Below are 14,938 nucleotides of genomic sequence, written 5' to 3'. Positions count from 1 at the left end.
AGGCGCCTTTTTCTTGTGCTAAATACTGGCAGCGTTGTCGCGCGCAGCTGTGTACTGTAAATACAGACCAGTATCATCAATTCTGTCATATTTTCTAGCGCTCTCCTCTGAACAATGTGTGCCATGTGCTTAGATGTATGATATGGCCGGCATACTCTGTTGCGATGCGACGTGTGCCCCTCTTTAGGGTGACCATACCTACCATTTTCCCCGGACGTGTCCTGGCCAGGATTTCTATATTGTCTAAAATATCTAGGTTTTGGCTTTGTTTGCGTGTGCAGACAGATCAGTGTATGTCATCAGTGGTTCCTTATGCTTTCAAAACGCTCTCGAGGTATTACCTTACTTTTTGATCATTACCTTCAGCAAGCACGAAAACAGGAAAACAAAGCCAAAACTAATCCTGACCGTGTCTGGGAAAAATAACATGCTGTATATAGGTAGTTTACATGATAAAAAGTACAAGTAACAAATGCCTCTAGTTTTATTAATTAATATAAATATATCAAATATTCTATTTATAACAAAAATATGAGTTGTCATGATTTTCTAAGTATTATTTACTGAAACCATGACTATTTTATATTGTTTAAATTAAAATGATTAATAAATGAAGTAAATAACTCAGCCCTGTCACAAATTTACAGCCCTGTAACAATGAGAAATATATACATACATATTTGTGATGGGGTTGAGTGTGACGGGGTTGTGGTTTTTCACTCAAAATGGACACTGCTCCTCATGTATTGTAGAAAAGTAGACCATATATGGCAGCAATAAAATAAGTACATATATGGATTAAAATAATATATTGAAAAATAATAATTTTACACCTTAATTTTTCATGTGACGGGTTACTATAGTACAAATCAAAATTATGAATAAAAAGTATAATACTACTATCCATTTTCTGAACCTCTATTAAAGAGACTTCTGGTAAATGTCACATACAGTATAAGTGGAGTCTATATTATTATGGGAGTAGAATGCTTAGTATGATGGGGTTGAGCTCAGACTGAGGGACATCACTTCAAAGTCTGTTTTTATAAAATATCTGTCTTTGTTTTCACAAGAAAGGAACACAAATAAATGCTTACATTACTGATACATTATTATAAACAAATAGACACTTATGCACATTTTGTTCCCTCAGGGACATGACAAAATGCTTGGTTTAAGATAGATTTAAGACATTATTTTATGCTAAAAATATTAAATTGCAACAATATTGTTTTTTATTTGTTATTTTTGTTTGTTTTTTTCATTATAATGGGCATACCAAAGTATTGTGAAAAAGATTCTAACTAGGGATGCACCAAAATGAAAATTCTTACTTTTTAATTTAACTTAATTTTAATGACACTGAATAAAAAAATTTAAAAAAACATAAGCAAATAAAATAACCACACTTGTATTGAAAGTAGCACAATAAAATTGGACAGAAAATATATTACTGTTAATAATATATCATAATCAGATATAACTGTTTTTTTCTTTTGACCAATTATCCAAATAATGTATAGTCCTACAAAGCAATTATTATAACAGCATGTGAGCAGAACGGTGGAGCAGATCAGTGAACGAGATCAGTCCCATTTTACCAGCGTTACCCAGGGGGAGACCCAGGGGTATAGTTGTAACTTGGGTTGTAACAACACAATTTCCACCAAATAGGGATAAGCTAGGAGTCCTATGATAATTTCATTATTTACCCACTTCCTCCCCGATCTTGCATGGTTGTCAAGGCTGTAAATAGGTATATGCAGATTTTATGAAGAAAAAAATTATTTTGATGTGTGAATGTAAATTTTTTGACCAAAACTTTTTGACATTTGTTTGGTACTTAAACGGTTGCAGATAAAATCATATAACTTACATTAGAATAAATTGTAGATTCTCAGGCAAAATGTGAAGCATTTTTATACTGCTAATTTCAAACCATTATGCTAATACATCTAACTAAACACTGGATGACAGGGGTAGGGTAAGTTGTAAAACATTTTAGCATTTACTTTTATACAACTGAAAACTTTCATGTTGTCTATATGGAGCCATTTGGATGCTCAAAGCCAAAGGAAGTGTAGGTAAAATGTGCCCTATGTAGTCTCTGAATCTACCAAGCCTGCATTCTAGGGTTAAAATCCTTGATTTGTCACCATTGTGACTGAAAATTCATACACACTTGGTCAGAATTGTTGGTGCCCTTGGTAAATATGATCAAAGAAGGCTGTGGAAATAACTCTGCGTTGTTAATCCTTTTGATCTATTATTTAAAAAAATCACAAAAATCTAACCTTTCATTGGAGAATAAAAAATGTAAAATGGGGGGTAAAAATCATTATGAAATAAATATTTTTCTCTAATACACATTGGACACAATTAACAGTACCCTTTTATTCAATGCTTTTTGAAACCTCCATTTGCCAAATAGTATAGGAGTTTTCCTATAATGCCTGATGAGGTTAGAGAACACCTGACAAGAAACCAGAGACCAGAGACCATTCCTTCATTCAGAATCACTCCAGATCCTTCAGATTCCCAGCTCCATGACGGTGTTCTCCTCTTCAGTTCACCCCACTCATTTTCTATAGGGTGCAGGTCAGGGGACTGAAATGGCCATAGCAGAAGCTTGGTTTTGTGCCCAGTGACCCATTTTTGTGTTGTTTTTAAGGTTTGTTTTTGGATTATTGTCCGATTGGAAGATCCAAACATGGCCCATTATAAGATTTCTAACAAAGTCAGTCACTTTTACATTTTTTATCTGTTGGTTTTTAATAGAATCAGTGACGCAATGTGTCTAAACAAGATGTCCAGGACCTCCAGCAGAAATATAGGCCCACAACATTAAAAATACGGCAGTATATTTCATTGTACACATGGGGTACTGTTCACCAAACCCATCTTGATTGTTTGCTGCTAAAAAGCAAAATTTTTAGTTACATCTAACCATAGAAGCCAGTTCCATTTGAAGTTCCAGTCGTGTCTGACAACTGAATATGCTGGAGATTGTTTTTTTGGGAAAGCATTTTCTTTTCTTTTTTTATTGACGCCCTCCCAAACAACATGTGGTGAAGTAGGTGCTGTTTGATCTTTTTTTTTTTTAAGGTTTTCTGACCCCGAAACTCACCTTTTTTTCTGCAATTCTCAAATTCAAATTCAAATTTTATTTGTCACATACATATACATACATAGTACGACATGTAGTGAAATGTATTGTACGACTGTCCAACAAATTGTCCAACAAAATTAAGAAAAACCTCAAGTTTACAAAAATACAAATAGAAAAAGTACAGTAAACATATATGTAGAAATAAACTAGCAATAAAATAGAATAACAAATAGATATGAGAATAAAATAGATATGAAGAATAAAAATAGAATATGATTCTATATAGATTCTATAAAAAGTAAAGTGTATGTCAGTGATAAAGTGTCCGTGTGCTGTGCAGTGCAGTAAAGTGTATAAGTGAGTAAAAGGATACTAAAGACAAAGACAAATGGTATGTAAGTCCCACTCATTTATCCTTACGTAACCTTCTACAAATTAGTGCAGATTGTAATTGAAAAATGTGCAAAGTGGAAGTGTGGGGTGATGTGATTAGAGTGGAGAGTGGTTAAGACTCCGAATGGCCTGCGGGAAGAAGCTCCTCCTCATTCTCTCTGTGTTCGCCTTCATGGAGCGGAAGCGCCTCCCTGAACGCAGCAGAGAAAAGAGTCCATTGTTGGGATGGCTGAGGTCCTTCACTATCTTCCTGGTCCTGGTCAGGCACCGCTTGCTGTAGATCTCCTGCAGGTCAGGGAGCTCGGTGTGGATGGTACGTTCCGCTGAACGCACCACCCTCTGGAGGGCTCGTCTGTCCTGCATAGTGCAGTTCCCGAACCAGGAAGTGATGCTGCCCGTCAGGACGCTCTCGATGGTGCAGGTGTAAAAAGTCTTAAGCACCCGAGAGGGAAGTCTAAAGTCCCTTAAGCGTCTCAGATGGTACAGACGCTGCCTGGCCTTCTTCACCAGGGTGCTGGTATGACAGGACCAAGTCAAGTCCTGCGTGATGTGAACACCCAGGTATCTGAAGCTGTCCACTCTCTCCACTGGAGTCCCGCTGATCGTGATCGGCTGGTATGACCGCTCCTGCTTTGTACTGAAGTCCACTATCAGCTCCTTAGTTTTGCTGATGTTCAGGTGTAGACTATTCACCTGGCACCAACTCTCCAGGTTCTTAATCTCCTGTATGTAGGCCGTCTCGTCGTTGTCTGAGATCAGGCCCAACACAACAGTGTCATCAGCAAACTTGATGATGGTGGTGGAGTTGGAAGTGGCTACACAGTCATAAGTGTACAGTGAGTACAGCAGGGGGCTCAGAACACAACCTTGAGGGGCTCCAGTACTTAGGGTGATGGAGGATGAAGTGTGTTTACCCAACCGTACGGCTTGCTGTCTGTCCTTCAGGAAGCTGGAGATCCATTGGCACAAGTATGTGCTGAGACCAAGGACCTCCAACTTGGAGGTGAGTGTGGAGGGAATTATGGTGTTAAACGCTGAACTGTAGTCCACAAACAGCATTTTTACATAATTCCCTTTTCTGCAGTCCAGGTGACTTGTTGTGGTGTGGAGGAGGTGTGAGATGGCATCCTCCGTGGAGCGGTTATGCCTGTATGCAAACTGTAGTGGATCCAGTGTGTCTGGTAGTGATGCAATGATGAAGTCTCTGACCAGTCTCTCAAAGCACTTCATCACCACTGATGTGAGGGCTACAGGGCGATAGTCGTTTAGGCAGGTGGGCTGGGGTTTCTTGGGGACAGGAACAATGGTGGACTGCTTAAAGCATGAGGGGACTGTGGACTGTTCCAGGGAGAGGTTGAAGATCTAGCTAGCTGGTCAGCGCAGGCCTTCAGAACCCGACCTGTGATGCCATCTGGTCCTGCTGCCTTCCTGATGTTCACTCTCCTGAATGCCCTCCTCACGTCATGCTCCGTGATGGTGAACACGTTGTCCTCACCGGCTTCCTCAGCGTGCATGCAGTTAGCACTGCTAGCGCCGCTAGCGTGATTAGTTGCAGCCTCGAAGCGAGCATAAAAAGTGTTGATGATGGTTTTCTGCACCGTATCATCCATTAGTTTCTCTATAAATCCCACAACCGCTTCCGTAAACAAGCTGACGTCATCAGAGCTGCGCCGGAACATGTCACAGTCTGCGTCATCTAGCGCGTCCTGCAGAGCGGCCACCGATTGGTCCGTCCAGCGTTGGACCTCCCTCTGCACCGGGGCTTCCTGTTTCAGCCTCTGTTTGTAAACAGGCATGAGGAAGATGGCGGCGTGGTCCGATTTCCCAAACGGTGGTTGTGACTGTGCCTTGTAGCTGTTCCTGTATGGGGTGTAACAGTGATCTAATGTCCTTTCGCCCCTGGTGGGGCAGCCGATGTGCTGATGGAAGTTCGGCAGTGCACGCTTGAGGTTGGCACTGTTGAAATCTCCCAAAACAATGAAAGCGGTGTCCCGGTGCTGTGTCTGGTGAAGGTGTAGTGTTTCATGTAAATCCCATATCGCAGTGTCCGTGTCCGCTTGAGGTGGAATATAAACGGCACTGACGATGACCGAGCTAAATTCCCGAGGGAGATAAAAAGGGCGACATTTGATGGTCAGAAGTTCAAGATTCGGTGTGCAGGAGCGTGAGAGGGGAACAATGCTCGCGCTGTCGTACCAGTGTTTGTTCACCATCAGACATACTCCACCTCCCCTAGTCTTCCCCGAGTCCAGCGTTCTGTCCATGCGGTAAACCGAGAAGGACTCGGCCGGCTGGATGGCGTGGTCTGGTACCGCTGGGTTCAGCCATGTCTCGGTGAAGCAGAGAAGGTTGCAGTCCCGAATGTCCCTCTGGAACTTGACTCTTGCCCTGAGGTCATCGAGTTTGTTATCCAGCGACTGGACATTGGCGAGCAGGACACTTGGTAGGGGAGCGCGGTGTGCGCGTGCCCTCAGCCTGTTCCTGACGCCGGCTCGTTTCCCTCGAGGACGCCGGTACGGGTCGCGTCCTTTGTTCCTCCTCAGGATCTCGCTCGGCCAGGATGGGTCCGGGTTCAAAAACGGCGAAAGGTGAGTGCATTGTGCACCAATAGAAATAAGAGTGGCCCTGTCATATGTAAGAATGGCCATCTTACAAAAGAAACCGGTGTTTATAGTATACAATACGAAAAAATAACAAAAGAAGACAAGGTTTGGTCGGAGCAGTCGTGACGGCAGCCGATCTCACCGGCGCCATCTTAGCAATTCTCCAGCTGCGAACCTTGAAGAGTCTTTGGCCACTCAAACTCTCCTTATCACATTAGGACGATATAGACACATGTCCTCTTCCAGGCATATTCATAACATTTTCTTTTGATTGGAACTTCTTATTTATTGCCCTGATGGTGGAAATGGGAATTGTCACTGCTCTAGCTCTTTTCTTAAAGCCACTTTCTAATTTGTGAAGCCCAATTATCTTTTGCTGCACATCAGAAATATATTCTTTGGTTTTTCTCATTGTGATGGATGATTAATTTGCAATTTGGCCTTTGTTTTCCCTCCTATTTATATTTCTGTGAAACAGAAAGCCATGGCTGGATACGTTCATGTTCATAATCACGCTGGTGTGCTCAAAATTGTGAATATGAATGGGAATATATTTCAGCTATATTTTACTCATAATAATTTCTAGGGGTAACAGTAACTGTGTCCAACATGTATTTGAGAAATTTTTTTTTTTTTTTTCATAATGAGATTTCCCCCCATTTTAAATTCTTATTCTCCAATGAAAGCTTAGATTTTTGTGATTTAAAAAAAATAAAAGATCAAAATGATTAACAACGTTTACACCAGTGGGGATTTCTTTAAGACTGCAAGGGAAGCTTGGCTTCCCCTATAATGTCAAAAAATTAATGGTCAAACATGTACTATTGTGTTAACATTTTATTGATTAAAAATGCGTTAGAACACGTTCATCTCAGAGACGAGTTCGTTCAGAATCAGCCATTTTTTGACATTATAGGGGAAGCCGAGCTTCCCTTGCAGTCTTAAAGAAATCCCCACTGCTCGATTTCCTTCTCATATATTCCCGTAGCATCATTTTTGTTTTAAAATACATAACTTTTGCTATGGTTACACTACTCAAGGTTGAAAATTGAGATTTTTGAAAACGCTGCAGACCCTGTTTTAGTTTGAAAACTCCGGGGTTGCGTTTCATGTAAACGGATTAAAACTGAGACTTTTGAAAATGATGGCGTGGCTGCCCACATTCGTACTGCGTATCCTTGACGACCGTGTAAACAATAACATAATGCTCATTATTGTACCCATAGATATGTATGGGTAAATTTCCCCATTCGACCATTCCAAGCACAAAATATTCTGGGGGCCATCAAATTTTTGTGAAAATCATCAAAAATGCTGGCAGTGGCTAGCAACTTTTTTTTTTCAAAAACACAGGCAGGGAAAGAGTTAAAAACCAGAGGGTGAAAACTTTTTGGATTGGAGGATTGGGGTAAATTGTACTTATTTTTTCTTCAGGGAAACATGTAAGTATTTAGTGTACCTTTTGAAGGGCAGTTCTAAATAATAATAATAATACAAATATACACCCCCAACTCTTAATGCAAAGTGTTTTCTTCCTGAGCATAAGTAAATGTTTTCACATTTTGTAAAACATTTTTTCAAATTTTTTCACATTGACTCCCTCAATTGCCCTCAAAATGAATCCCTCAAGTGTGAAAAGATGGATTTCAGAATCATACAGTCATTGTTGGAAGGTGGTCAAATATGTAGAAGATGCTGGAAAACCAAAGAACGTGAAGGACTTGGAAGAATTTTCTGAAGAATAATGGGGCTGATGAACAACTATTACAAAACATAAACACAGTTGTGGATCATCCAGGTAATGACACACAGTAGTAGGATTTAAAGGCATAGTTCACCCAAAAATGAAAATTCTGTCATTCATTTCTCACTCTGTTGTTTCAAACCTGTAAAGTCCAAGACACACAGCACGATTTTTGGCTGTCCCAGACGAAAGACTGGCATCGTGAAACAATCGCGGCGATTTCTGATTTGCCACAATTGTTTCAAGATGCCAATCTTTAGTCTGGGACAGCTGAAAATCGTGCTGTGTGTTTAGGGCTTAAGACCTTCGTTCATCTTCGGAATGGAAATCAAGATATTTTTAATGAAATCAGAGAGCTTTCTGACCCCTCAAAGACAGCAACGCAACTGAAATGTTGTATAGTCCAGAAACGTAGTAAAAACATTAGAAAAATGTTCCATGTGACATCAGTGGTTCAACCGTAATGCTATGAATCTACGAGAATACTTTTTGAGCGCAAAGAAAACAAAAATAATGACAGAAATAAGTGTCAAGGAATAAGTGAGTATATAATGACAGAAATGTTTTTTTTTTTTTTTGGATTAACTATCCCTTTAAGGGAATGTAAAATTTGGAACAGGATAAGTTTTAGAAATTACGTTATTATTTTGTCATGTGGAGTATATGTAAACATATGTGATGTGAAATAGCTTAAGTACTAAAATAAAAATACTATTTTTATGATCCCTCTTAATATATTTATTAAAATTATTTTGCATAGGCCACATTCCTGCTGTTTTTGATCTATTCATTATAACTATAAAAATAAGAATAATAATTATGATTTTTATTATGACTGGTTAATAAAAATGTAAAACAAAAAATAATTAGTAATAATACAAATAATAATGTACTGGAATAATAATAATAATACTTTTACAGTATAGTGAATTTACAGTACTAATATTCCTGTCAAAATTCTTAATTTCCAAATGTTAAATCATTAAGTTTTTAATTATTTAAAAACTTAATGATTTAATAAGTTAATAAACTTAATAAGTTTTCCAGAAAATAAACATGAGTGCTAATAAGTTTTCCAGAAAATAAATATGAGTGCTGCAAGCTACAGAGTGAAGTGTAGCACTGTGTTTGTCACTGTAAAAACGTGTGTATCTCATGATCCATTGTTTCAATGGTCAGAGTAGTTTAAGAATGTGGTGTGTTTATTAGTTTGTTTACTTATTTATTTATTGTTTGTTAGTAAATGAATATATGTATATATAATGTATAATAATATAATATATATATATATATATATATATATATATATATATATACATATATATGTATATATATATATTTACAGAGGTGGAAAGAGTATGAAAATATTGTACTCAAGTAAAAGTACCATTACATTAATTAAATTTTATTTAAGTACAAGTAAACGTAAAAGTACCAGTCTAAAAATCTACTCAAGTAAAAGTAAAAAGTAGCTCATTTAAAGTTTACTCAAAGTAAAAATTACTTGCCCTGCGTCCCAGTGTGCATACTATCCATCCTAAATTCTGTGATAGTAGTAATTTTCAATATTATTTAGGGCAGATAGGGTGGATAGTATGCACATTGGGACGCAGGCTTAGTTACATATTAACAGTTGGAGGGATGCAAAAATGGCATAGGCCAAGGGTGTCAAACTCAGTTCCTGGAGGGCCACAGCCATGCACAGTTTAGATATAACCCTAATTAAACATATCTGATCCAGCTAATCTAATAATTTAGGTTTATTTGATAACTACATGGTATGTGTGTTGGAGCAGGGTTGGAACTAAACTCTGCAGGTCTGCGGCCCTCCAGGAACTGAGTTTGACACCCCTGAGATAGGCCTATAAATCTCAAACTAGTTGTTTTTAATTAAAGGAATCAGTTATTTAGAATAATAAGACATTTAGCTGTTACCAGGCAAATTAAATCAGTATCAACAAAATTCATCTTTGTAATGCAGAGGAAACAGAACCTTCATCTGAAGTGGCATAGATGTTTTTACACACTGTTTAATGCAGGACATAAATGCATTTAACCTGCAGTAACAAATGCAGAAATAATGTTTTGATAAATAAGGCATAAAATGTTGAATACTCGTTTGAAATTATAAAAAAAAAAAAAAAAAAAAAAAAGATACTTTAAATGTGAAATTAAAACCGCCAGTAGGTGTCAGCAAGTCACTGTTAATAAGTGAGACATTGCAATTGAACCGAATCATTTAAATGGTTGATTCATTCAGGAAACAAAACACTGTCATTGCTCAGAGACGCAAAACTGTGCTGTGGTGGCTGTGTTTGGAATTATTTTGGTTGTCGAAATAGAGCATTAAACAGGCAATATGGTGTAACACAAGTCTCTTAATTAACTTCTTGTTTTTTTAACTGTTGTAAAAAAAATCTATGTGTAATCATACTGACGGCACTGAACGGCACTCTTCATGTGATATTCATTTACTATATGAAATTATATAAATATATACATTTTCTGTCTCTATATCTTCAATTTTGTGATCATTCTAAATGCATTTTAACAGACTGAAGCACTCTAAATGCCCGTGCGCGCACACTAGTCTAATCTACTAGACTTCACGACACTCTGTAGGAGAGTTTTGTTTGGTTTTTGGCAAAATACTGATAATGCCAAATCGCACATCGTTAAAACAACAATTACGATATTATCGCAAACGATATCGCACACCCTGCACCACTGTCTTTTTGGTTAATTTGTGCGAAACCTTTTGCTAAACTGTCAAAGCTTCATTTTAACCACCAATGCAATGATGCAAGTATTTACCTTACCTTTACATGCTTGCGAAGAGGTGATGTCGAGATTTTATAAGCTGCTAGTTTAGTCTCCCTAGGCAAACACAGCTTAGACTGAATAGAGCATAAATATGGCCAGGGGTTCACTTCATTTCCTTCGAGTTCAGCTTCAGCAGAATACGACAGGGTTTGATTTTCAGCTGGGTCTGCACCATAACATCTTGTCCGTCTGCATCTTTCTAGTGATTTTAGCGCCAGTTTCTCCTGCCCATTATTTACTGCAGTAGTTTCCAGGGAGCATTTATTTTTTAACTCAGTAATTAATGTGTTTCAAAATATAGCAAAGTACAACACTTCAAACAAAATATACTTAAGTAAAAGTAAAATTACAGATTTTAAAAAATTACTTTAAAAAGTAGAAGTACACAAAAAAGCTACTCAGTTACAGTAACGTGAGTAAATGTAATTTGTTACTTTCCACCTCTGTATATATATATATATGTATATATATATATATATATATATATATATATATATATATATATATATATATATATAATGTAGCTTGTCTGAAATTTCTCAGAGTAACTGTTCATGTGGAGATGTATTGCTCAATAATAGTATGCGAATTATAGAGACACCATCGTGTACAAGTTTTCCAAGCTTTTCAAAAATGTTTCCTCAAATCTTACTGCCAAACTCACTCACCTTCCTCCAGCTCATCCAGACTGCTAATCTTCTTTGATCCGTCGATGGTAAAAATGTATCTGACCCCTTGTGGCAGATTGATATGGTCAGACAGAGACCGGGTTAAATCAGCCAGTAGAGCATCAAAGGTGCGGAAACGGTCATTGGCCACTGCATACACGATGCCCTTGAAGTAGCGGTCACCATTGCGATAGAATCGCACCTTCTTAGCTTTTTTCTCGGTGGTCAGAGCCTGGAGGGTGCGTGTACGGTAAAAACTGCAGTGAGCGCTGTGGGTGGGGCTGGGGAGACCATTGGCCCGTCCACCTCGTGGGGTACGAGATGCCTTATCCCGCTCATCAAAATGGCCGAAGTCCAGCTCCATGGCAACATGTTCAGAGGGGGCATCCATAGTGGTGGTCAAGGTCTTGTACTGAGGAATTATGGGTCTGAAAAAAATGAGAAACCAAATAAAAGAATTTAAAGCAAACTAAATCAGTTTAATGTTATTTGAGGGCAATCAAAAATATTGCATAAATGATTTAAATATTGTGCCAATGATTTATAACCACATTAAAAATAAAGAACAAATATTGTATTATTGTTACATTGCCTTTCATGTATTATTTATATGGTTTTTGAAAAAAAATATTGCCAAGAAAAGTTTTATTTGAATGATTTTTGGTATAACCATTAAAACCATTGTCCTTAAATTTTAAATTGTCTTCCGCTGTCACTGCGGTGTTGAACATGAGAAGTGATGCAGTCTCTGTTCATCTGTTCTCTTCAGAAATAAATAAATACATAAGCCTATATGCTGGTCCTCTAGGTTCATTATTAAAAATGAAAACATGAACAAAAATAAAAGCAATTAAGTGTGTTATTATAATTAAAATATGAAAATTAAAATGACGGGTAATAATAGATTAAGACAGAATTTTTACACACTGTTAAAGTCTAACGCAACCTCCGCTGCCAACAGACATTTATGTTCAAACAGCATGTAAAAATGAATTTAGCATCCGATGACCCCTTTAAATGTGAGTGTTTATATGAGCAATATCACATGAGAAGCCATATTATATGATTAGATATCACAGCTGTGATTTGGCCGTAAACATGAGGCCACAGGCCGAGAGCTTTAGGTAATCACAGATGTGTTGATATAGAGGCATACCGCATAGCTATGGGTGTGATATTGCATTTATACAACAGTTTGAAAGCACAAGTCTGTAAATAAATAAGAAACAACCAACCAGAGAGTATCTTATAAAAACACTTTTGTTGTGGAACTACTTTCATCATTTAAATATCAAGTTTACAGTTTAACCGACGAGCTCAAGCCTCTGTTATTAAATTGGAAACGTCACTTTAGACCTAGTAACAAAGGAATATTGAGTTGCTTCATTGCAGTTGAAAGCTCACTGTATTATGTAGTATTATGAGATCATAATGCTGTATCAGCATCTGATACAACATTCATTCTTCAGCTCATTCTCATATTCCGAATAAAACATTTGTTTGAATGCCCATTGAGCAACGTTTTTGCGCGCGCATCATTCAAATCTGAAATCCAGCCGACTGGAGCAGTGCCAGAATGATTGAAGATTAGAGGCTTTATTCACAATTCCTGGTAAGTTCACTTCATTTTAATTGTGAGATATATCCTTTTATATTTATTTAAGTTAATGTATAAGCCATATCATGTCACACTAGCCTGCTATCATGACATTTAGACAAGCGGCCTTGGTATGTGAAGTAAGCTGGAAATTGCTATCATAGCATAGTTATGCTAAATGCTGCATTTTTTGCAAGTTTAATTTTCTTATTGAGAGCATTTAAAGTAGTGTTCACATGCCCGATTGGAAAGTTAGCCTGATTAAAACTTGAGCGAAAAAAATAACTGGGAAAGCATCGAAATGCGAGACCGATTCTGATTTTATTACATTCAACATCAAAACAATATCCGTAACGGCACACATAAACTCATGGAAGAAACATGAGATAAATGTTCAAACTGTTGAGTTTATTCATAACATATGGTATTGTTAAGTAGCATAAGCGAGCTGTTTTGCTGATTATCACAATTGCAAATGTTACATAGTTCAATAAACAATTAGTTAACATTAAGTTACTTTTTAGACACAATATTGACTGTTGTTCTATTTCACAAGGGAAAATCGTTCCAAACTCAGCGGTGTTTACTGAATAATTCAGCATTCTGAACGGATCGGTGCAAAGAATGACTCAATTGACTCACTCATTAAGTTTTTTGCTGCCACGTAATGGTGGTTTAGTTTCACGTTTAAAAAGTATTGTTGCATTTTTACAACATTTCTTATTTGTAATTTCAAAAATTTATGTAAAACAATGTAATAACACAGTTATAATTTTGCATTATAATGTATTTAATTTGATTGGTGGTACAGTTCTACAATGTATTAGTATAATTGAATTTATTAATCAAATGTAAGAGTTTATTTTAAAATATGCCTTTTTGGGTGTTCATTTTGGTCTCATTTATGTAAATGCATTTTTTTTTAAATCGCAAGATAATTTTCATTATTTCTTGTAGGAGTAAAGAATAGCAGCTGATGTGGAGAATGGAGACTCTCTGAAGCTAATTATATTAAGTAATGTATTAATTCTTATTAATTCTGTTGTAAATCATTTGATAAACTTGTATTTTAGATTACATTTTATATTGAAATTATAGGTTACAATATTGCTTAAATTTATTAATTTCAGGTGCACCCAGTGGCTTTTGACTAGGCCTATTCAAGGGTCACATGGTTGTGAATTCATACCTCAACTTGGCTGGATTTGCAGTCTAATTACAACTTCAGTCTGGCATCCCGGGAGCAGACATCTTTTGCACACTTGAATTATTTCAAAGGTAACATGTTTTACTTGAGCAATTTCATTTGTGAAAAAGGTTACTTATTTAGTTTAAGTACTGGTAAATACTGATTGTATTGTATAAGTGGATTGAGCTAGTTTCATTCAATACTGAACTTTATTCTAAAGCTTCTGCTTGTTTTTATGTGCAGATGTTTTGTTGGAATCACAACACTTACTGGATACGAGACGGATGCATAGAGGCAAAACAAGTGGAAAGGTCTCAGAGAAGAGGGACAAACCCTCGTGTGTGCTCATCTCAGAAAGTTGATGGACTTTAATAAATTAATTTTTGTATTTAATGAATTGACTTTTGTAGGAATATTCTAAATTTAATAGAACATAAGCTCAAATAACAGAATTTGTGGTATAATGTTGATTGCAGCATTTTATTTGAATCCTTTTTTTAACCAAAATTGTACAAATTCTGTTGATTGGCCTTAATTTTTATAGAAAGTTAATGCTCTAATCAGAATATGGATTATTTTTTTTTTGTGATATAACAGGTATTTGTAGTTATTTTGTGATGCTATGTTATTTTTTATCATACGATTTTAACTGTTGAAAGACTGACATTTTTATTTTTACCAATAAAAGCCTTGCAGTGTCTCATGCCAGTTTTAATAAATATTTATTTGCAACATATTTGACTTGTTTTTTATTAATTTGTATTAAGATAGTGCTCATGATAATGCATTTAAATCATGATTTTACAGTTTAT

At 36.7% G+C, this 14,938-nt stretch overlaps 1 protein-coding gene across 1 annotated transcript in view; it reads right to left on the bottom strand.

Moving 5' to 3' along the window:
- LOC306870850 (neuronal migration protein doublecortin-like) overlaps positions 1-14,938 on the bottom strand; it is a 114,796-nt gene that overhangs the window by 66,315 nt on the left and 33,543 nt on the right. Inside the window, exon 2 of the mRNA XM_079418306.1 lies at positions 11,341-11,768. Coding sequence (XP_079274432.1) covers positions 11,341-11,731 — 391 coding nt within the window. The 5' untranslated portion in view covers positions 11,732-11,768. The remainder of the gene's footprint in view (positions 1-11,340; positions 11,769-14,938) is intronic.

The sequence above is a fragment of the Barbus barbus genome (assembly GCF_936440315.1).
Source record: "Barbus barbus genome assembly, chromosome: 6".
NCBI classification, from domain to species: Eukaryota; Metazoa; Chordata; class Actinopteri; order Cypriniformes; family Cyprinidae; genus Barbus; species Barbus barbus.
This window is presented reverse-complemented; position numbering and strand designations above follow the sequence as displayed.